We start from the raw sequence: 23484 nt of genomic DNA, 5'->3' as shown, positions 1-23484 counted from the left end.
GCCCGAAGGACTGGCTGTGGGTCACATAAATAATTTCGCGGCCTGGAGGGTCGTGACCTGAAATATCAGAGGTCCTCTAGCGCCGCTTGCCTAAGACAATGCGGGTATCTAACTCGGCTAGAGACCACGAATACCAAACTGCTGGCCCCCTGTCAGTCTGAACCCTTTGGGCCTATATTCCAAATAGGAGCAAGACCGGGGACCGTGATTTGCATTTACCTGATTCCTGAAACAGAGGTTGGGGCCTGTTTGTCGGTCAGGGGCCCACAGTGCATAGCAGGGAGTCATGTCTCGGCGAGTGGCCCCTAGTCGCTCACGGACTTTGAGGAGGTCCGAAGAGGGACCGAGGGCCCCTGGGACTAAAGATCAAAGGCCCGATTGAACTCGGAACCGGCCCCCACCCATCGTGCCATGACCTGACATGTCAATCAGGGGGATTCAATAAGGTCCCTCTTAGGGTTTTCTACTCCTGCTTTAAAGGGCCTCGACACGAAGCCAAACAGTCGGCTCCATGTCAGCCTAAGTCTTTGAGACCTAGCTCCCCAGCAGAAACGAGGTCGGGGTCCACAATTTGCAACGTTCGGGGTCCCTGACACAATGAGGGGCTCCCATGCCGGTCAATGGTCACAGTGTCTAACAGGGGTCGTCTGGCGCCAGGTGGTCCGAGTCGGCCAGGAGCGGTATTTGAGGGGGCCGAAAAGGGCCAAAACGTCTCTTGAGACCAAAGCTCAAGGGCCCGATCGGAAGGCTAAACGGCCCAAAGGGCTGACTGTATGCCACATTAAGCGTTCCCACCCGTAGGGCTGCGATCTCAAATGTCCAGAGAGCCTTTTGCACCGATTGGGGCTCCTGAGAGAGTGCATTTCTCTGTTCTCTGTTCTCTCTGTTTCTCTGCCAGAAATCCATAACACCGAACAGTCGGCTCCACGTCGGTCTATGTCTCGAGGATCCATTTCCCAACAAAAACATGACCGGGCCCACGACTTACATTGCCCGCGACCCTTGCAGCAATGCGGGGCTGCTGTATCGTTCAGAGGTCCACAGTGCCGAACAAGGTATTCTGTGTCAACAGGGCCCCTCAAGTCGGCCGTAGAGATATGTGCTCGACGGAGACGAGGACCGAATAATGGAGGATTCGTGGGTTGGTCGGGGTTCTCTGACGGTGAAAGGAAACATGACAGATCAAGATGACTGTTCCTATTGAACAAATGGAATCGTCCTGTGTCAGTCAGGATCCCTATTACCGAAAAGTGGACCCTCCAACCCAACTCTAGCTCGGGCCCGTTAAGCCGAACTGGGTTCATGTGACAATTGTTGGATCACCTGTGGGGATCAGGAATGCTGTTGCGTCAATGAGGGTTCTTGCGTCGAATCGAGGTTGACTGCGATGTGCGCGTGTCAGAAGGCCGCCGCGTCATGGAGGGGACCAATGTGATATGCTGTGTCCCTCCAAGGGCCTCTGGATCGGCCAGAGAACGCCGCCCCCAGTGCCACCAGAATAGCATTCGGAAGGCACTCCACGGTGGGATGGAGTAGCCCTGCAGCCCTTGACCGGAAACAATAATGCACCGCCTAATGTTGTTCTCAAGCGGGGCCGTTCCCGGAAATAAGGTGCTTCATGAATGTTGAGAGGAGTGGGTCGAAATGAGCTCAGAAACGAACGAGGCCATCCCATGTCTTCCTGAGAACGTTTATTCTTTTGCAGAATCGACTAGTGAAACAAATTACATCAAAAGGTTTGAGCCTGCGCGCCCGCAATCTCGGTAGCAAGGAGAGCGGTAGCCTGGGTTGCAGTTTTCGTAAACCCCAGCGGCGTTGGCCACTGCAAGTAACACCAAGCGGCGGGTGTCGTCCGCGCCAAAGATACCGCCGTGGAATGAATCTTCTGAATGTCTTAAAAAATAATTCCTGCGTTTTAATGATAAGGCTTGTCTTCTTTTTACAATTTTGAGATTGTCCTCTGGCCAGATTATTAGCTACAGCAACGCGAAGAAGAGAAATTGTTTCTTTACTCCTTAAGTTCTATCACCAAATTCCAGCATTAATTCGTTAAGGTGTAAAGACTAATCCGTTCAACTAATCAATCTAGAAATAACACAGGTAAAATATAAGCCCGGCTTTCTTACAATGTACACGTCAGTAAGTGGTTTAACGGTATATGACAGTGCACGGACAATCCCATGCTCGGCGATAATTCGGACGATGTTCCCTTAACCTTCACCAATCGATTCAGGGTACACAATTTACCACTGACTATTTGATTTGGTGACCTTGGGTCCGATCATAGCTCAGCAAATTGTTTAAACAGTTTAAACATGAAAGTTTCCTTTCTTTCGTAAGTAGCATTCCTTCAAAATGTACGGTCTGAAGTCCCTAAGCGTTCGGAAGAACCTCTGTAAAATGTGTCATCACTTTCGTCCTCCAGTTGGTTGGCTTAATGTTAGCGGCGAGACTGACGTCGCGCGGCCAATGGAAACTGCAACTCCTAATGTCAAGGATTTTTGCTTGTATTTGGTAGCGGGCATGCTCAGAACTACGTCACATAATTTGCATCACTTAAACATCCTGACCAAACGCTAAACATTTCCAGACAAACATGGCTTGGCCATCTTAAGACAAAGTGTTGACACCTTTTGCTCTACATTCCCGGTGTCTTTAATATCTCTGTACAGTCCATATAAAACTTTGACAAAGCTTCTGAGTTCTATCGGTTTAGAGAACATTTACCTGACCATTGTAAAACGAAGAGCGCCGGTGATGTATTTCTTGCTGTCGTTTAAGGCATGATTTATTCCGTTCACTAGCGTTAAAAAATAAGGGAGAATAGGTATCCTGTTGGCTTCTGGCTTCTATTCCAGTGATAGAAGGTAAAAATGACCAATATAAAAACGTGCCCTCATTAACAAATGGACCACATTCATTGATATTTTGTTTGAGGGAAGCTTTTACTATCAGGGGCTCTTTGTCCACCCGGTGCCCCTTCCTTGCTAAGGCTCTGGCCGCGTGCCTGGGCGGAAATAAAGAGACCCTCCGTTAGGTCTTTGCCCCCCCCCCCCTCCCCACCAATCGCAAGCTCGGATACGCCGCTCCTGATTTATGGATCCCCACTATGCAAGAAATCAAGGAATAAAATAGTGCGAGACTTATTTTTAAAAAAGAAAGTAATCGTCGACATAACCACGAGAAAAGACCAATGAGAATGCGGCGGACAGGAACTAAGACAGAGTTTTGCCAATAAGCCAGACTAAGCCAAAACGGACGACCACGTTCAGGACATACCATCTCAACTCTTCTTATCAATTCTTCCATCCTGAAATCGAGTATTAAAAGAGGCATTTCCGGAGCAACGATTTTCCCGTTAAGTAGCATTCATTTATTGATACTTACGTTCCTCGATTCTAGGTATCTTTCCTCTTCCAAACCCTTTGACCTCCCGAAACCAAAAAAGCATTTTGTTCCCGGTTCCTGGTGTATCTGGCTTGTCGTCGTAAGGCAAATCACAGGTAAAGCCAACCATGACGAGCGCCGAGTGCATGCACTGAACACTATACATAACGGAGTTTCCATTTACGGTACCCTGGCGGAACGGTCTCAGTCACGCGACCGCTGACAGGATATCCGCCGTGGTGCGCAGGCATGCTGAGGCTCGTACCGATTTCTCGGGCCTGAAGGCCGGACGACTGCTCCGACGACGCAGAGCGAGGCGTCTCCTCGGAGTGGGCAACCAGGATCTATTTAAAGGCAGCATATGCCCGTAACTCCACCGTTGCGAACGCTGGTTGATGCAGCGTCAATCCCGAGGCAGGGCGATTACTCCCCAGTTGCTGCCATCACCTGCACGGGAGCACGTTAAAGAAATGCCTACCGCAATCAGGGTTGAACCAAGGACCTGCCACCAAGATTGCGAGCGCTATCGAATGGTTGGAACGAATGGAGACAATCACTTTAACCTCGCCATCGGTAGTGTGTGGCGGGGGTCTCTGTGAATTTGTTGTGGTTGATTTCAGTTTTGATCATGGTTTACATATGTACAGTACGAAGTTATTTGGTTTAAAAAATGCGGTCTTGTCACATGCCTACTAGAAGCATGAAGCAATCGTAATCCGACATTGCAGTTTTGTAGATCTCACTATTTAATTGAGCATCTTATTTGTGTACAATTTAGTGTGCGGACACGTTTCGGCTTGCAGTCTGCCGTCAGTCTGGTTTAGATTCATGAAAACTCTGGTGCATCCACGTGGCTGGTGCAAGCTGCTGATTGCCTTCCAGCGATTTCGATCCACCTGTCTCCTGACCCAGACCCTTCCTGTTTTTTGGACTCATCCTGTGGGCTGGATGCTTTAGAAATGGGGTGGTGAACCCGTCGTGTGTCACGATCATCGAGGTTCACAACAAGGGTGTTTTGTAAAATCGGTCTGGGGAGGAGCTGAGGAAAATGGCTAAACTTAGCCCAAAAGGCACTAAAACAGGTTTCTCCTTGGATTTAACTCACTTGCCTTTCAATCGTAAGAGCTGGGGGCGGCTGGACTGAATAGGAAACAACTGAAAAGGAAACCACGTCTCTGCTCAACTGCGTTTTTTCGCTTTGTCTCGTCAGAGCATGTTTCCGTCAGGCAGCGTAACGATTTTGTTTAGGGTGACGGTCGAAGCCAGCTTCTGTTTATCGACACAGGGCTTATGTAGCAGACAGGGCCGTTGCCATATGGCTTCAGATGTTGCCTCAGATGTACAGCTTCGGGATGCAGAGTGATGGTAGATGGGCGCTACTTCACGAGGCTGTCACAGAAGCCCCCGACCGCAGGACGCGCTGAACGCTGGCAAGCAGCTCTCGAGTCAAGTATGTTTGGCCCGCTAGCGTTGTTTTTGTGGCGGTCGTTGTCGGGCCATCGCTGCTATCTGTTAAGTCAGCGAATGCCAATCGTCAGGCTTTTGAAACTGTTTTATTGAACATCTATGCTGAAGCGATCGGTACATGTTGAGGGTGCTTTCGAACGTAGACAGGTAGCAGATCCGTCGCATTTTGGTGTGCTAGTATGCGGCCGGTTTGTTTTCATAATCAAATTTGCTTTCATTTCAATTTCATTTATCATAATGTTTTCATTCATTTTCATTCAGATTCACTGATAAGACCTAGCCTTGTTCGTTTCTATAGCCCATGAAAGACCGTCCAGGCAGAATAACATAGCTGTAGATGTAGAAACATCGCCGAATAATTTCACACAAAAAGACTAGACCGGAGTCGACATGAATTTTGTACATGACTTTGTACAAAAATAATGCACCATGCAGCAAAGACAGGAACTGATTAACTAAACGTGGAATAAGCACGGAGGTCTGAAACTTACAAGCTAAACTAGCTGTATTCTGCTGGGCAGGATACTGCAGTTTTCATTGTCTGTATATCCTCTATCCGTGAAACATCTCTTTGAAACCTAAATTTTTAACCGGTGATGGGGGGGGGACAAACTCACCGCGGGGGAGAGGTCGGACATTACGATGCCATTGCCCACCCAAAAGGATACAAATGGACATCCGCGTTAAACAGAGTTTCACATTTGTATAGAGTTTTGAACTGTAAAAGCCATCTTGAAGTTCGTTCAATGCGGTTCACAGTTCAGCCCTCCTTAAGACCCAAATCCTTTTAGTCTTTTGAGCTACACATCTGTGAAGATGTGCAGAGTATTTCGAGAAGACAATTTCAAGGTCAGCCATTCATCCACGGCGTCACAAAAAAGTCATTGAAATCCTGCCATCCTGATGGTCAGGCGGTGACAAAGGCCACGGAAAATATGATTGTCGAGTAATTGATATCTGGTATTCGGGGGCACGATTGAAAGACACAGCGGCTGTCAATTGGCTCTCAATGTTTTGCGAAGAACGATAACGCGATCAAATAATGACATATTGAGAAGCAAATTTACTAAACAGAGCAAATGTATTGTCGAGAGCAGTCTTCCACTGAAAAGCGTAATTATATTTATAAGTGAGCTTTTTCATCATACCTGATGCCTGCTGCAATATCAATGTAGAGCATTTCCTTCATAGGAAATAATCGATATTTGAAGACATTGAGGCAAGCACCCGATATCATGGAAAAGGCTCGCTTGTAACTACTGGCATGCTGGCAAAGTGCAAAAGTGCAAAAACTACCTCACATAACACAATTTCAATATTTACTTCAGATGCTCCTCGATATGTCATTGTTCGGTTAAGTCATGGAACGCTTTTTATGGCGTCAGTGTCGTTGCCAGACTGGCTGTGTCAGAACTGCCACTGTAGCGGATGGGTGCACTCATTTGCAGTACTTCAACTCGCCGTAAGGTGGCTTGCAAATTAATGCGTGTAAAAACTACTAACCTCATCTGCGCGCATGTTTGCCCTTTCCCCTGGCGTTCCGTGCGTTTTTTCTTACTTGCATTGGCATTTCGGTTACGGCGCTATTCTTAACTTATTCGATTCCTAATCTCGTGTCCTTCACAACTAACATAACTGCCTAAATGCCTGTATTACGTATCATAAAACGCTGCTCGTGATCGAGACCTGCATTTTACACGTCAGGCAGGCTAAAAGCCGGGTGATGTCTGTAAATGTGACAATTCGCGCTGACGTACTTCAGGTTCGAATAAGTCACTGGCCATCTTTGTATTGGCCTTGAACACACCGTGGCGTTGCGGAAGCGGAATTCGTCTAACATTTTTATGGCAGCATGCATCCCTGAGTGTCTTCAAATTAGACGGCGCTAGCTGGGGGCTTCATAGGGCTTAGGCTGGTTTGGCTGTTTACATCAACTACATCGATGAAGTTTGATTGAGCACCTGTAATAAGTGTCGAGAAAACACGCTTGTTTTGGCCCAGTTTGGTCAAAGTAGATTCGGCTCTATACGTTTGGTAGTGTTAACGACTTAATCTTTGCCAGTTTAAACCGCAGACCATTGCATTTTATACCGATTTCGAATAAGCGTGTCACTACCCACCTACCCTTGGACTACTGGTGTCGCTTTACGTCGGACGGTCTGCGCCCGCATGACAGTTTATGGATGGGCCTTTTCCTACGCCATGCAATTGCTTCCACGTCTTTATCTGCTCTGGTCGCGGAGACCTGGCATCGGTCCACGAGAATGCCCTGAAACCAGCGAATCAGTGGCCTGGTCTGGACCCGCATGGTTGGCCGCGCATGGCCAACTATACTTGCAGATGGGATTACCCGCACTCTGATGTGAAACGTTGCGTGCTTCGCCTCGAAGTCGGGCAGATTTGTCTGCGAGCACTCTGTACCCGTGCTGGCTTTAAAAAAAACCTATGCAATTTGCATGTTCATCCAACGGGAAAACTTGAGAGTCGATAACGTTGGAATGGTACAACTGAGTTGCGACTGGTCAAGCACCTTTGGTGCGGATGTCCAAAAATGATATGCGAAGATTATGGTGCAACCTTTAAAGATTGGACATTCATGCTACTGAAATCCGTAATGTTATGCAATTTGGGGGTTTAAAACCGGCGATTTGCGCCGGCCAAGGTAGTAACTGGGCGGATCAGAACGCCATGACATCGTGCGGCGGCGTTACAGATTTTGAGTAACGGGTGGGGGAGGACAGGTTTATCTAGCGGGGCCTCCTGAGCAGAATGGGGCCTACTCATAATTGGGCCTTTTAGACACTTTGATATTCAAGTGGAGGAGCCCAGCAGGCATGTTCTCCCTCATTGAACAGGTACGTGCATCAATATCGATGTCAGAAGTATCGATGATTAAAGATCCAGAATAGGGATTTTCTGATTGGTACAGGTGTCTTCTTGATCCAACAAAGGGCCTCTCAGTTATAAAACATGGTTCCTCTGCCAGAACAGAGCTCTCTGATGGATAAAGGGGCCCCCTGTTTCAAGGAAGGATCCTCCCAGTTCACAAAGGGATTGCAAAATCCAGCAATGGATCTCGTTATCCTAAAACAAGGGGCCCTAATCCGGAAATGCAGCTATCTGGTACGCAGGCTCGTAGCCAGATGGGGATACTTGGTGCCCGTGTATCCTCCGGGATGCGGGGTGTCCCCGATCTCGGTTCGTGCAGCCCCTGTGCTTAAGATATATGTTTCACAACGGTTTGATGGAACCCTTCCGTGCGTTGGGATCTGTAACAGTCGTATATACCGCATAGACAGATGGCGTCATATGTTTATGGAGGCAGGAAGGAGAACCGCCCCTCTACCCCCTCCCCCGCTGCGCCGCCCCTGAAAGCACCAACATTTCGGTTTGGGTGGGGTCAAGACCAGCTTACCCCGTGGCTCCACACTTAATAAGAAGAAAGGTAAAGCAGTTTGCCATCAGCCTACACAGGAACTTTCCTTTCATATCCTGGCAATATGGTATCGCACATATTTTAAGCATGGGTTATGCCATACTTACAACTGTCTTCCTGTTCTCATTTCGTAGGGCGCGATGACCAAGACAGTCCTTATGATTGCCTGCTTGAATGCGGGGAAAGCGAGAGAAAAGCATTCCTCCTCTGACTTCTTCAATCTAACTGTCTTTGGGCCAAAACCGTCACGACACGGGGGTTTATTGTCTGTCCAATACTAAGTAATCACGCATTATAAAACATCGACTTGGGAGAGCCGGAAGGCCCCACTACCCAGCGCAGCAGCAAAGCATCGCCCGCGTCGCTGGAAAGCGGCCGCTTTCCTATGAGCTATAAAGTTTATTGATGCCATTTCTTAGGCGTTGGATTGATTTCATTCGCCGCAAAGCCATTTTGGTTGCATTTTGTTACGCCTTTGATTCAGATACTTTTGGTTCACTCACACTCTAACGTGGATGCGAACTAACAACTTCACAGATCGCACTCAAGTTCGGGAGTGAAATCAGCCGCTTACAATAACGACAAACCAGTTAAGACATTCACTATTTTGTCGTCACCTTCTGTTACATAATTTCCACCGCAGTATAGCTAGTAACAACTTTGATAAATTCACCCTTGGCAGTAGCCACCGCTGGACTAGACGTCACTTAAACTTGGTGTCTAGTCCAGCGGTGGCTATTGCCATGTGCCAAAAATGGACCAAACACCACTGGAGATAGCACCATTGGATTAAATGCCACCGGACGAAACACCACTGGAGTTAACACCACTGAACGCATATAGCGAGATCGCAAGGTACATCGAGAGTCAACTGAAAAAGTTCCCGGTGTGTGCAGTCCGTCCGCTTGGTCGCATCCAACGGCCGTCCACATGTCATCCAGTGGGGCAGCGCTAAACGCGCGGGCTTTGGGCATTGTCAGCGTTCGGCCCATGGGCTCATCAGGCCACGACCGCGTCGACTGCCGGTCGGCTGCAGCGCCGGCGTCTCACCAGACCTGCGCTCCTCCCGCCAGTTACGAGGACGAGCGGCGCGAATCGACGCTCACCACCCGGCTCGTCTCACTGGTGGTCATCTTCGCCGAGGTCATCATCTACCACGGCCGTCTGAGCGAGCTGACGGCGCGGGTCGACTTCCTCTGGAAGCGGCAGGTGAGCGTAGCCATCGGCGGGGGCCCGCCGCCGCCCGCTCGCCGCTGCGCAGCCAGCGGCGGGGGCCCGCCGCTCCGCAGCCAGCAGCGGAGACCCGCCGCCGCGCAGCCAGCAGCGGGGGCCCGCCGCCGTCCGCCCGCCGCAGCGCCGTCGGCCAGGCCGGAGACGGACCCGCGCGTTGGACGTGAGGCAGCTCCGGTCCAGGGTCGCAGCCGTGTTTGCTGTGCACTCCGCCGGCCGGGCAGAGTGCACTGTAGCCGCTTAGGTAATGGAGCTCGCACCTAGTTCAGCGCAGACGGGGGTCTTGTGTGGAGTGGGCGAACGCTGCCAACGCTGCCACGAGGACAGCTACACCTCACGTTCAGAGAAAACAGTACAGACAGAATTCAGAGATGTGAGGAAAACGGTGATCTGAGTGATCAGCCTAGCCGAGCCGTGTCCATTTCAACGAGACATTTTACATACGAGTGCTAGTTTGCACAGGCTTGCAATGCAATCATAGGCTAAGACAGACATCTCACCATCAGGGAACACGACATCAACAAGGATGGGCAAATGAACGTGTGACAGGAATCCGTACAAGATTGAAATTAGAACAAATTTTTGCAAGAATGGGGGTAAGACGTAATGACAAGATTGCTTTGAAGCTGGAAGGACGCATTATATTATGTTTGTAATAGCCAGCAGCCAGGACGTCATCACGGTGGGTGTGCCGTACACGGGCAGGCCGGGGCTGCACCACTGTGCGCGGCATCTCCAGACCCGTGGCTCTGATAACCCGGCGGATGCTGCTGATCAGCTGTTGATCCGGCGTGACCACCCAACCCCAGCGGTACTCCTGAAGTATTCTCGACCTTCCTGGCGTACGATGTGGCCAGCTACTGGAGGAGAACAAGTTTCTTCCTCCCGTGGTATGTCGGCGCCAAGTTTGGCTACAGCGCATGATCAGTGTCAGGTTATTTGCATACGAACGACATCAGTTTCGCCTTCATGCACACCTCGTCATCTCCTTCGGGAACCCTCCTTAGGGCGTGCACCTTACATAGTTTGACGTGTCGCCACCACGGCCAACCTGCAATGCGCATTGCTGCACATATTACTCCTGTATGTTGAAGTATTCTTCGCCGTCCAGTGTTTTCGTTTCTGACGGTTACCCAAGAACTAGCAACCAGGAGTGTCACTTTCACTATCACAGCGACGCAGTAAACCTTACATGAACACCAAACAACAGTTTTAGATGTTTACGGGTTTATAAACGAGCAAGTCGCGGTGCTGCCTGCTAAGAGATAGACACCGAAAACGTACAGGAAGCAGAGCATAGTCTCTTTTTCTCTGTCATTGTCTGCCTCCGCTTCTGTTTCTGTTTCTGTCTCTGTCTCTGTCTCTGTTCCTATCTCTGCCTCTGTCCCTATCTTTGTCTCAGTTTCTACCTCTGTCTCTGTCTCTGTCCCTGTCTCTGTATCTGCCTTTGTCTCTGTCTCAGCCTCTGTTTCTGTCTCTGTCACTGTCTCTGCCCCTGTCTCTGTCTCTGTCTCTGCCTCTGCCTCTGCCTCTGTCTCTCTCTGTCTCTGTCTCTGCCTCTGTCTCTGTCTCTGTCTCTGTCTCTGTCTCTGTCCTGTCTCTGTCTCTGTCTCTGTCTCTGTCTCTGTCTCTGGACCAGCCGGAGGCTCGAGTAACCAATGTGTCCTTGGGAATGGCAGCTTGACGGCAATCCTCAAGGGCATAGCTAGAACTCTCAGGGAGACACTCCACATGCAAGTCAAAGCTTTGCGATCGCTACAACGGTACGCTTCCTTGACGAGAGGAGGATATGGCGCGAATGTCTATTGGGTATATTTGTTTTTTATACGGTTTGGCATTCTATTTCCTCTTGGCCGAGGTTGAGCAGAGGACAGAAAGGACAAAAGCAGGTCAGATGGGATTAAAAAAAGTTCAAATGAGCTCACAGCATGGTTATGTGCATTCGAGCCATTTTTGTCGCTTTTTGTCGAGGATTCGTTTGTCGCCCTTTTGATGCAGTTTAAAATGCTTCTTTTTTGCATTGAGCCTCAACCGCATCATATTATTCCGCTGTGGCCAAATGGCACACCATCTAAATATGGTGGTATAAGATGAGGTATCAACATAGTCGGAAAGAGCCGAGGTCTTTGCTTCGAGCGTCCAAGCCGGGGCTTATGTCCATTTTTATGACACCTTGCAAGCAACGACAGGGCAAAAATGAAGCAACTACCGAATGTTAAGCTTTTTGTGCGCTGAAAAAGCGTACCTGAATTTGACAAAAACGATGCCACTGAACCTACTGTGAACCGGAGAACCAGACCAGACCTGAACAGAATTACTTTAAAGGAGGGTCAGTTTTATCGCTGGCCTCAGCTTGTGAGGTATAAGACTTGTTTCAAAGAGTGTTATCAAGATGTTCCAAAAATATACGTATTATACAATCCATTAAAATTGAAAGAAACGAGAAAAAAATGAACGCATTGAATTGTTTTCAAGATGTTCAAAGAAAATACTCATTATGCAATAATCGGACAGAGAGATTGTGGCGGTGAATTGATATTATGTGTCAAATCTATAATTATCTTGTCGCATGTCATTCGTAATAGAGGATCCAAGACAAATGCTTGCAACACGTTCTGGCAGACCCAACTGACACCACTTGCAGCAAGCTGCAGTCGCAGTAGTTCTGTTCCTGCTACCAAGGAGGAGAGGGCAACCGGTCGCAAGCAGCACTGTAGCTTCTCGGTCAGCCGTCAGATTTAACCGTGACTCCACTTGTCACCAAGGACAAAGGGCTTTCAAGCTGTCTTGTTTTTCGAAGGTGTGCTCGCAGTTATAACAAGGGCGGTAGCTGTTTTGCGATGGCGTACGACGGACGCAGCAACGCACAAGCGTACAACGCGCAAGTGTACGACGCTCAAGTGTACGATGCGAAAGTGTACGACGCGCAAGTGTACGACGCAAAAGTGTACGACGCACAAGCGTACGACACACAAGTGTACGACTCGCAAGTGTACGACGCGCAAGCGTACGACGCGCAAGTGTACGACGCGCAAGTGTACTACACACAAGTGTACGACGCACAAGCGTGCGACGCACAAGTGTACGACGCACAAGTGTACGACGCGCAAGTGTACGACGCACATGTTCGCAGGAACACCCCAATACACCCTCGCGATGTGGAACTTTCACCTTCGCGCGTAGGATTGCCGGGTGTTCGTTATAAGTTAAGTTATATAGTTCGTTATAAGCTACACACTTATTAAAATCAAAGCTGTTTAGAATCACTCATTGTCGGGTAGGGAGTGGGCACCGGTTGGGGTTGATTGCGGAGGAAGTTGAGCACCGACTAGATTTGATTACGGGGGATCTGGGAGCACTTCGTCTCCTGTTGGTTGGGAAGTGAGCAACGGCCAGCTTTGATTGCGGAAGAGCTGGGAGCACCTTCGTCTCTTGTTGGGTGGGAAGTTGAGTATCAGTCAGCTGTTTGCGGGGGAGATGGGTGCACCTTTGCCTCTCGGTAGTGGGACCGAGAGTGCTGCAGCCGCAACGCGCTGCAGGCGCTAGACAGATGGATTTACTAGACCACGTTTGCGCCATTTGTCTTGGAGAGCTCGCTGCCAGGGACCTGCGACAAAAACACCGGAAAGTTAGATGCGCGTCGTGATCTTAACGCTACGAACTTTTTGCCCCCTGAAAGTTTGATCGCACTTCCCTGGACATCTGAGGTTTCCATTTGGCGCTTTACTGTGATCGTGCTGTTGCCATGGGTCTCAAACAAACTCTTGAGGCATTCTGTGAAATGGCCAGGGGTCCCTTCCTGGAAGAGGGTGAAAGAAGGGAATATGTGATCCTTTACCTAAGCTCATAGACACAAACACGCAAACGCGCGCACGCACGCACGCACGCACGAACGCACGCACGCACACACCAACGCGCACGCACGCATTCAAACAAACAAACAGTAGCTGTCATTGGACCATTTCAGTGGCAAGACCAGTTACAACGATGAGGTAGTGTTAGTTTCCTGAAACGATTTGTTTTACAACGGACACCTCAATGTTATAAAGATAGGGAGATGGCTGCTTTCTTCAAGCGCTTTGTGCTCTAATGGATGCTGTAGCTTTGACCTGAGTAATAAATTGAAAGTCGTTATGTTATGTTAACGACTTCAGGTATGCCAAGAGGCACTAAGCAAACGACGCTGTGATGCTAAATTACGGTATAAATTACGGTAATTACGGACAGCACTAAATATTTTGAGCAGTGCCTATCCTCAAGAGTGAATAAGATCATCTTCAGGGTGAGGACTGCTTAAGAGGAACTCTTTAAGATAAGCACTGCTTGAAATATTGAATACCGTCCACATGAACGTTGTTTAGAATTACAGCGTCCCTTAACCAGTACCTCCTGGTATGTCGAAGACCGTTGGCTCAACTTAAAAACTTTTTACACTAAATACCAGAAAACGAGGAGCTAAAGGTCTTTCTTTCTTACATAAATTGGGTAATGAGCCAGGCCTGGTAAGGTGAGAAATCCTTCACCGGCTTGTATTTGGGCAAAAACATTCTTAACCGCCCGAACCCGCAGCGAAGCGAAATTGGACTAAATTCATTCGGCCGTTGTTTTTGGGAACGTGACACATGTCATCGCACACCTTTTATGGAGCGCCGGAAACTACATTGGCCATATTAGCACTCAGGATCATGGCGCAATGTTGTGTATAAGTGTTGAACGGCATAACCTTTTACCGCCTTTTTCGCCATTTTGTATGGGCAGCGAATACAACATGGTAGATGTACCAGAGACTACACTAAGTTGGAGGCCTAGCAAGATATTTTATGATGGGGACTTAAAAATTATAAAAATGTTTTTAAAAATCGCAATCTGACAATCTTGAGGCACGTAGTCCGTGGTCCTTTCCAGATGTGCCTGTGCTGGGATCTCTTAACTGTCTGACGTTCCGTTGGCCATCCCACATACCTGGACTATATGTAGAGACCTTAGACCATCGCGGTGCCCAGAAATTCGTAAAATGACTGCCTTGAACTCCCAGCCTCCCGTGGCCTCCAGGTGCACGAGGAGCTGGTGACGATGACTGAGTCACGGGAAAACAACGCCCAGCTTCTGCACAACATCCTGCCCGGCCACGTGGTCAGCCACTTCCTCTCCGGCCAGAGGAGTCCGGACGTGAGTCAGTGTCGGCTCACGAGTCTCCGTGGCCGGGAGGGCCGAGTGACGTACATGACTCTGCGGCGCGTCTGCCCCCATCCGGCGTGTGCCAGGAAGCCGGGGCTGAGCGCCGCGCGCCTGTTCTGCGTACTCTCCATCATGTTCTCGGTCTGCCGGATCAGCCGAGCGTCTCTGTGGCACTGACCTGCCGTCTGGTGAAGACTGCGCCCTGCCCAGGCTGACACATTCGGTACATAAGTCAGTATCATGACGATTTAACAAACCAGCGCTGAATTCCCCAGGAGCTGTACTCAAGGCAGTACGAGTGTGTCGGAGTCCTGTTCGCCAGCATACCTAACTTTGGCAGTTTCTACAGCGAGGACATCAACAAGGGGCTCGAGTGCATCCGTGTGTTAAACGAGATCATAGGTAGGTGGCGAAGTGAACGCCTCCTGCATTCTATACTGCCTGGAAATATGGTGGGAGGAGGCTTCCAATGCTCGATATTCTCTAACGTTATCCTGTGTAGAACGACAGTGGGTTGGTGGAAGCGTTTAGTATATTTCTTATATTTTAATAGCTTCCGTGGTTAGTTTCGCTGTGCGCTATTTACGCGTAAACCCTGATGTATATATATATATATATATATATATATATATATATATATATATATATATATATATAAGGCTAATATTAAAACGAAGACTCAATCAAAAACTGTTCTAGGTTCTAGGCGTACACAGCAGATGAGCATAATCCGAACGTGTGAAAGGCATCCGAACTTTCTCTGCTTCATGTCCACGCATGACATGACTTGCTGCACCTTGAGATCTGGGGAAGTTTGTGTTTCGGTCTAAACATGCTAAGTTGTATTCGACATCGAAGGTGGCGAAACTATTGCAAATCTGTGGTCCTCATGCCATGAAATTGTTTTCAGTTGATTTCGACGAGATACTAGACAATGACAACTTCTTTTTTGTGGAAAAGATCAAAACGATTGGCAGCACATATATGGCAGCATCAGGATTGAATCCAGATTGGGAGGTAAGCTTTCCCTAACCTCGCGTTGGCTTTTCATTTCGGCGTGGTAAATGCTGGCACGAACTCTGTTTCATTTTCTGCATCTTATGAGAACCAGTTTCATCTTCTGCATGTTATGAGAACCACTCATGTCACTGGTCTAGGGACTCGCCCGATCCCACTGAATGCCTACATAACTGATGGGAAGGCAGGTATCGCAGGTATGGTATCGTACCTGGTATCATAGATACCACAGGTAACCGATACGATGGTATCGGTTACCTGAGTCGCTAGCTTCCTGGACACCCCTGAACGCTCCGCCATCTGCGTCACATGGCGTGGACATTTGGACCGCTGCCTGCTCCGTGCAGCTGCAGCTGGCAGCTGGCTCCGTGTGGTCAGTGCTTGGCCATGCCCGGGTATGGCTGCTGTCCAGAGCGCCGCCCGTGTCCGGCGCCGTGTCCGGGCGCCGCCCGTGTCGACCCCCGATCAGTCTGTGCCGCTCGTGCCGCAGGCTAGCGAGAAGCAGCTGCACCTTTCGTCCCTCATCCACTTCGCCATCGAGATGAAAAGCAAGCTGAAGGAGGTGAACAAACACTCCTTCAACGACTTCCGCCTGCGCATCGGTAAGCTAGCGGCGGCGTCTCGCTGGGGTGGGGGCATTGTTTACAGGCGAGTCGCGAATAACGCGCGCCGCGCGGCTCTCGGGACGGCACCAGCGGCATTACAGATCAGTGTGACATTGCAAGGCCTCAGAGTGACACTTGTAGTGCCGCTGGCAGCGATCGCCGAACGAAAATGATCCTCAAACTCTTATAACATGGTTAAATAATGTGTTGTAACGTGGACGCATTATGGTTCTTTCTTTTTCTAGGCATCTCAGCTGAATGCGATTGGATGCACAGCTAATGGTTCGCTTGAACACTTCATTTCACATGAAGTCATCTATACAGAATTAAGTTGAAGGGAAGTAGATGTGGCATAACCTCAAATATCAAACCAGGGCCCCTCTGATGGTGTATCGGCTAGGACGCCGGACACATCTGACAGGGCCCCTCTGATGGTGTATCGGTTGGGACGCCGGACACATCTGACAGGGCCGCTCTGATGGTGTATCGGTTAGGACGCCGGACACGTCTGACAGGGCCCCTCTGATGGTGTATCGGTTAGGACGCCGGACACGTCTGACAGCGAGCGGGCGACGCTGCAGGCATTCGCCGGCTGACTGGCGGCCACTATCCACCGGCGGGCCCTGAACAGTCTGCTGTGCGCGACTGGACCCAGGGCCCCTCTGATAGTGTATCGGTCCCTCTGATGGGCCCCTTTGAGGGCCCCTCTGATGGTGACGCTGCAGGTACTCGCCGGCTGACCGGCGGCCACTATCCGCCGGCGGGCCCTGAACAGTCTGCTGTGCGCGGCGGGACCCAGGGCCCCTCTGATGGTGTATCGGTCCCTCTGATGGGCCCCTCTCAGGGCCCCTCTGATGCGACGCTGCAGGCATTCGCCGGCTGACCGGTGGCCACTCTCCGCCGGCGAGCCCTGAACAGTCTGCTGTGCGCGGCGGGACCCAGGGCCCCTCGGTCAGCTGACAGCTCAGCTGACCGCGGCTGGTGGCTTGCTGGCCCGCCCGGTGCGGTCTGCACCGACCGGGACAGGCTGGCTGGTGACGGCCTCTCGGCCACACATCGGCTCCGCAGCAGTCGGCTGCCGCCGGAGGCGGGTGCAGGCTCAGGCCAACGCAGCTTGGCGCAGTGGGACGGTGTCCTGTGGGACGCGGTGCCCCGCTGCGTTGGGTGGCACATAATAATGACCCCTTCGTGCGACCAGATCACTTTCCTCGTACGCTCGCGAAATAAATGAAATTTTAGGGGAAATGATCCCAGGGCATATCCACGGGTCTCTTGGTCACGTGACCTTGTTGGGTGGCACGGCCCGAGCTGTGAAGAGGGTGACAGATGTCTGCTCCGGAGAGGTGCCCGCTGGGTGCAGACCAGGTGTTTTCTCAAACCCAGTGACCCGGGAGAAGGCATACAATGAGCATGATGACCAAGCTCGTTGTGGCGAAGACGGTCTCGAAGAGTGGTCGGCCTACAAAAAGCAAACTGAAAGCAGACTCGAAGGCTGACGGCAAAGCAGCACCTGGTGTCCAGGTCGATTGTACAAAGACCTTTGAAAACACGTCTGTGCCGGAAGCCGCTCAAACGGCACCGGCAGCCAAGATCGTTAATAGCTCAGAAGAGCGTGCGGTTGGACTTTGTCCCACCTCACAACAATGCGACGGTCGAGGACTGGAGAAGCGTCCTCCTCACGGACCTCGCTCCTTTTGAATTCCCTCATCTGCCCAATCGGCAGAACGACGCCTTCGGGCGCCCATTGGCTCCGAAGTCCCGATCTCCAAGACGGCGACCCCCCCCCCCCCCCCCTAAAGATTCCGCTGAGGAGATGATGAGCTTCCGCCGGTTGTGTGACCTGCACGTCCTTCCCGAGGGCAAACATCACGGATGAATGCTTCAAGAAGGCGGCGATGAAGAAAACGGCGAAGTTTGCGACGCGCCGGCAGAAGCAGCAAAGCCCGCCATGTCAGGCCAGACTTCTGCGAAACACGTTCACAGGTCATGCTCAAGCAGGATGGCGCTCCTGCACATCGAGCCATCAAGACACAGAAATTGCGTCGTGTCAACTTCCTGGGGTTCTGGGCGAAAGGGCTTCACAACGGCTTCACAACCTGTCTCCGATTGAGAACTTACAGTCCGTCGTGCAGAACAAGATCAGCAAGATCAGACCAGCAGCGTGTGGGGAGGCCCTCATCAGAAACATCCAGTCAGCATGGTGTATGACTTCACATCGGAGGCCCGGGAAGGTGATGTTCGGGATGCTAGATCGCGCGAGGGCGTGAAGAAAACAATGTGGAGGTTACTGCAGCATGGGAACTATGGGCCGCTTGTTGTTCGTTCTCGTGTCACTGGGGTCGAAAGACGGGTCTATTAAATGTATAACGCGTTGTATAATGGAATCGACAGGAGTGTAGTTTCCTTATCAGTTGAGAAGACTCCAGCCCCATGTGGTTCGCAACTCAGAGTTGACTGAGTTATATATGATGACTGGTCAGAGTCCCTGTTTCCACATGGGAACTCTTTGAGTTCACATGTGGATCATTGTGTGGATCAAGGTGGAAATAAAATAATAAAAAACTGCAAGCAGTAGCTTCGCTGTGCGTCATGTGTGAGGAGGACACCCGAATTATTAATAAACTCGCTTCCATGCGGGCTATGTAGGCGCGATATGAAATATCGTGAAATCGGGCATTTTTTCACCCGGCTGCAATTACGGCAGCCCTTCCCCTCGCCCCTGTGGTTGAAATCCACGTGAGGAATTGGAAAATAATACTTGTCAATTGAGGCGGTGAATGCACTTCACCTCCCTCGTGATTTCGGCCTTAAGTCTCTCAGACTGCCTGGGGCATTTCGAGACGATGCTCCCATTGGAGTGAGTGAAACACCAAGGCAATGGCAATTCGTTGTTTTGTAAATATGGTAGGGGTTGATAAATACATGAGTTCACACGACCTTTTACCTAAATACCAACGAAACCATACGTCGTGCGGTTTTTGGGAGAGGAAGGCAGGGATGACAGCAGCTGCACTGTTTAGCACTGTTCAATTTAGTGGATGGTGCATGTCGAATTGATTTGTATGTCGTGTGCTGTTTTGACTTGACGCACCACGGATCCACTGCCTTCTGTCACGAACCACGTTGCACAGATGTCTGTCACAGAGATGCGGAAGCTATTGAGTTATAGGGGGGGGGGGGGGGCGGTAAAGCCTTTGTTGGAAAGTTTAACGCTAGGCTTACGACGGTGCGTGAAAGAAACGACTCAAAGTGTCTGTAAGCCTCCCGCAATCCTGAATTAATTGCCTCGCTTCCATATCCCATGTGACCAAATCCCTTCCCATTATGGTTCAATACGTCACAGCACGTGCGCGCTGTAGGCTGCAGCTGACTTTGCTTGCGTCATGTCAACACGATGCCGACAAAAATGCCCTGTACCGTGATCATCTCTGTCAGGCGCTGCCGTTTCGCCGCGGAATAACAGTGAAGTAGAGTTTACCGCTGTGTCCGCCAGGTGCCAGCTGCGGTCCGCTGGTGGGAGGCGTGATCGGCGCCAAGAAGCCCGTGTTCGACATCTGGTCCGACACGGTGAACCAGGCCAGCCGGATGGAGACGACAGGCGTGGCTGACCGGATACAGGTCACGCAAGCGCTGGCACAGGTCAGGATCGTGGGCCCGAGCCAGGTCACAGTGGTGCTGGCACAGGTCAGGTCACGCAGGTTCGGCGGCGCCCCGCTCGCTGGCGTGAGCGGAGCCGGGCCTGGCGGTCCGACGGGATCACAGCTGTGTGTTCTATTTGTGCCGGCAGTGTTGAGATTGCCCGCTCTTCTCGGCAAATCAATACCTCACAGGATCCTTGCAGCCCCTGTCAAGGTACTCAAAGATTCGCGTGGGTTTGCCAAAAAAAAAAACGGCATGGATTTATAGGATGGATCCAGGATCCAGCGTTAGCAAGAAGGTTGACCTTTCGGCTCCCCATCCCACACTTGTTATGTATATAGCTCTGAGACTGAGAGTTCCGAATTCTATACAACTATGTCAAATTTTGTGTTGATGTTGCGGACATGAATTGCGTGTTTTGAGCATTTCACCAACCAAATTACCAGACAAAAATGCTTAAGATAGCTGTTTTCGAATGTCACGTCTTCTGACTTATCGCACGCTATTTTTTCACGTTTAATTGGGATTTCTGCCCTACGTTCTGGCACGTTGGCCTGCATTTTGTCAGAATTGGTTTGAGATTTGTGCGTCGAAGAGTCTTTTGAATGTAATTCATAGCTTAATAATGGAACTACATAATTAAAAAGAATGGACAAATACGCCACCTAAACTTAATGAACCTAATGAACAATTTTGAAGATCATTCGATGCAGTTCATAGTCTTGCTCTTCTTAGACCTAAAACCCTCTAGTTTTTTTTTAGTTCCGCGCCCGCACAGATACTTAGACAATTTCATGCAGACTCAAGATCATTCAGACACACATGATGCTATAGTTACGCCATTCACATACTGCCACCCCATTGCCAATGTCATACCTGGCGTTTGTGAATACAATTTCTAGTTATTGCGGAGGAAAACTGAATCTGAACTGAACTGAACTGAAACTGAAAACTGTCTCCCAATCGATGTTGTGCAGACTCTGCAATTCTCAATCCCCACTCACGTTCTGTGCAACATAATATAAGAACATTGTAATGAAGTACAAAGTGACGAAGAGCGACTTTGAACCTCACCTCCCATTGCTTACATCTCACATTGTTTCTTACTGAACAACTCATTATGATTTAACTTGCAAGTGATTACCCTTCGAATCCGAAAACTTCTACGTGATTTGTAGAGCACCCTTGCTGTTGTTGATGGCGGGTTCGTCTGCCGGTTCAGGGGTCCGTGGCTCGAATTCCGACCATTTCGTCTGTCAACTTCTTTATAGCAAAGGGAACCTACCATAAAGATTCTCCGACCCTGAGTGGCCAGGGTAGCTTACGCCAAGCCTTGACAGCTTTCCCATCCGAAACGTCAGCGTCTCCCTTGTGAGAAATTTACAGATGACATGCGAATAAGCAAGCAAGCAAGTGAACAGACATGTAAAACGGCCTATAATTTTGTTAAGTGGTTATGATTTCATTTATTTTCTCCCCTTGCTCACTCACTCACTTGTTTTGAATTAAAAGTAGCAATTGAAATGTGCGAAAATATTGTGCAGAAGGCCATATTTCATCGACCTTTTTAGGGTTGAAGGCTATGCTAGGAAGTGAAATATTCGTCTCAAAACTCAACGCTGCTCTTCGAAAGAGGACGATGATGTTATGCAACAGTAAACAAACCGTAACTGGTTGCATATGCACTGATTCATGCTAAGTATGATTGCGCACTATCATAATTGGACGTAGAACTGCTGACATGAAGCGGAAAAAGTGCGACTCACTTTCCCCCTGGCAGTTCCTCGGCAACGCCCTCACAAATTGTAACAAGTCTGCTTGTCATTCCATTCAGTCACCAATGTATGTAACCTAGCTGCAAGCAAAAACGTCCGGCTGTGTGTGTATCCGTGACCACGGTCTTGCGCAGGTCCACCCGGTCCCCACAGGGCTCATCACAGTACGTTGTGACGTACTGTGATGCGCGTCGGCCTCCGGCAGCCAATAGCCCACGGTTGTGTGTATCCGTGACCACGGTCTTGCGCAGGTCCACCCGGTCCCCACAGGCCGCAGCACCAGTGCGTTGTGACGTACTGCGACGCGCATCGGCCTCCGGCAGCCAATAGCCCACGGTTGACCGCTGCCCGGTCAGCACGCTGCCGGCGGTCCAGTAATGAATTGCAGTGAGGCTCGCCACCGTTTCAGATCACAGCGCGAAAAATAGATGGTTTTGTGAGGGCTGTGGTGAGACGAGGACAGCTGTAAAAGTAGAGCGTGACGACACCAGGTTAAAATATTCTGATCCTCGCCAGAGTCCGGATACTGCTGTAATAGTCAGGTCCAGCCTATCGCCGACAGGTTACAATGTTCTGTCCCGCACCAACGTCCGGAGACTGTGGCGTGGGTGAAGTCTCGCAAAATAGGTTGGTGCAAAAATAAGTTATGGGCTGAGCAGGAAGAATGTGTAAACTTATGTCTGAATTACGCCCAAAAGCCTTCCCGGATTGTGCACACTGTTCTCTGCAAGTTGGACAACCTTCACCAAGGAAAATGTACTGCTGGACCATGACATCAAGGTCCGTGGTCAGGTCTGACGTCGCCAGGGTTGCCTGCTCTGACCTGTGACTCAGTCCTGCTGTCCAGGTCAGGATAGGTCTGTCGCTGGCGGGCTGCAGGACCAGACTGTGTGCCCTGTGACTCAGACCTGCTGTCCAGGTCAGGACAGGCCTGTCGCTGGCGGGCTGCACGACCAGACTGTGTGCCCCGTGACTCAGACCTGCTGTCCAGGTCAGGACAGGCCTGTCGTTGGTGGATTGTGCACGACCAGACTGTAAGCCCCGTGACTCAGACCTGCTGTCCAGGTCAGGACAGGTCTGTCGCTGGCGGGCTGCACGACCAGACTGCGTGCCCTGTGACTCACCCGGGCCCTCTGCCGCTTTTGGAGCGGCGCCCCGCTGCCCCTGCCGTGCCGAGCCGGGCTCTCTGTCCAGCCCTGAGCTGACGAGGCATGCCGTCGGCGTGCTCCACACCTCAGCCCTAAGACCCGGTGCTGCACGCTATGCACGGGCCTGTTTTCCTATGCAATACGTGTCCGCTTTGTGCTGCGATTGTTAGCTGGCTGGCTGGGCCTGAAAGAATATGTGATGGTGTGATTAGGAGCTGATTTAGACTTCCTTGTCACACTAAGATTTGACCTTGCTTTTCCTTACGGGTCTTACCGGTGTTTTTGAATAATTCCGTAAGCTGGGAAGCTGAGGGCAATACGCAATGGGTTCGTCGGATCATGCGGCCGTGAAGATGCTATCAGACTGGCGACTACCGCTAGTTGCCATGATCACGCGGTCATGCCTTGTCTGATTCTGGATTTGCCAGTCAGACCACGTTTTTTGTTCGGTCACTTCTGAAGACTTTGCCTGCCGTGTTGCTATGCAAGATAATGCTCTGCCGGTTAACGGACCTAATCAGACGCCGGGGTTTGGCCGGCGGGAGAAATTCGGGACTTCCTTCGGGAATTCGGGAATTCGGATTCGGGAGTGTTCGGGTACT

General features: G+C 50.3%; 1 protein-coding gene across 1 annotated transcript in view; it reads left to right on the top strand.

The window, feature by feature from the left end:
• LOC119099816 (adenylate cyclase type 8) overlaps positions 1–23484 on the top strand; it is a 50713-nt gene that overhangs the window by 24593 nt on the left and 2636 nt on the right. Inside the window, exons 13-18 of the mRNA XM_037222896.1 lie at positions 9364–9499; positions 14573–14689; positions 14974–15100; positions 15609–15715; positions 16206–16317; positions 19814–19959. Coding sequence (XP_037078791.1) covers positions 9364–9499; positions 14573–14689; positions 14974–15100; positions 15609–15715; positions 16206–16317; positions 19814–19959 — 745 coding nt within the window. The remainder of the gene's footprint in view (positions 1–9363; positions 9500–14572; positions 14690–14973; positions 15101–15608; positions 15716–16205; positions 16318–19813; positions 19960–23484) is intronic.

Source organism: Pollicipes pollicipes, unplaced genomic scaffold, assembly GCF_011947565.3.
Source record: "Pollicipes pollicipes isolate AB1234 unplaced genomic scaffold, Ppol_2.1 Scaffold_4881;HRSCAF=5763_pilon_pilon_pilon, whole genome shotgun sequence".
In the NCBI taxonomy this organism is placed as follows: domain Eukaryota; kingdom Metazoa; phylum Arthropoda; class Thecostraca; order Pollicipedomorpha; family Pollicipedidae; genus Pollicipes; species Pollicipes pollicipes.
This window is presented reverse-complemented; position numbering and strand designations above follow the sequence as displayed.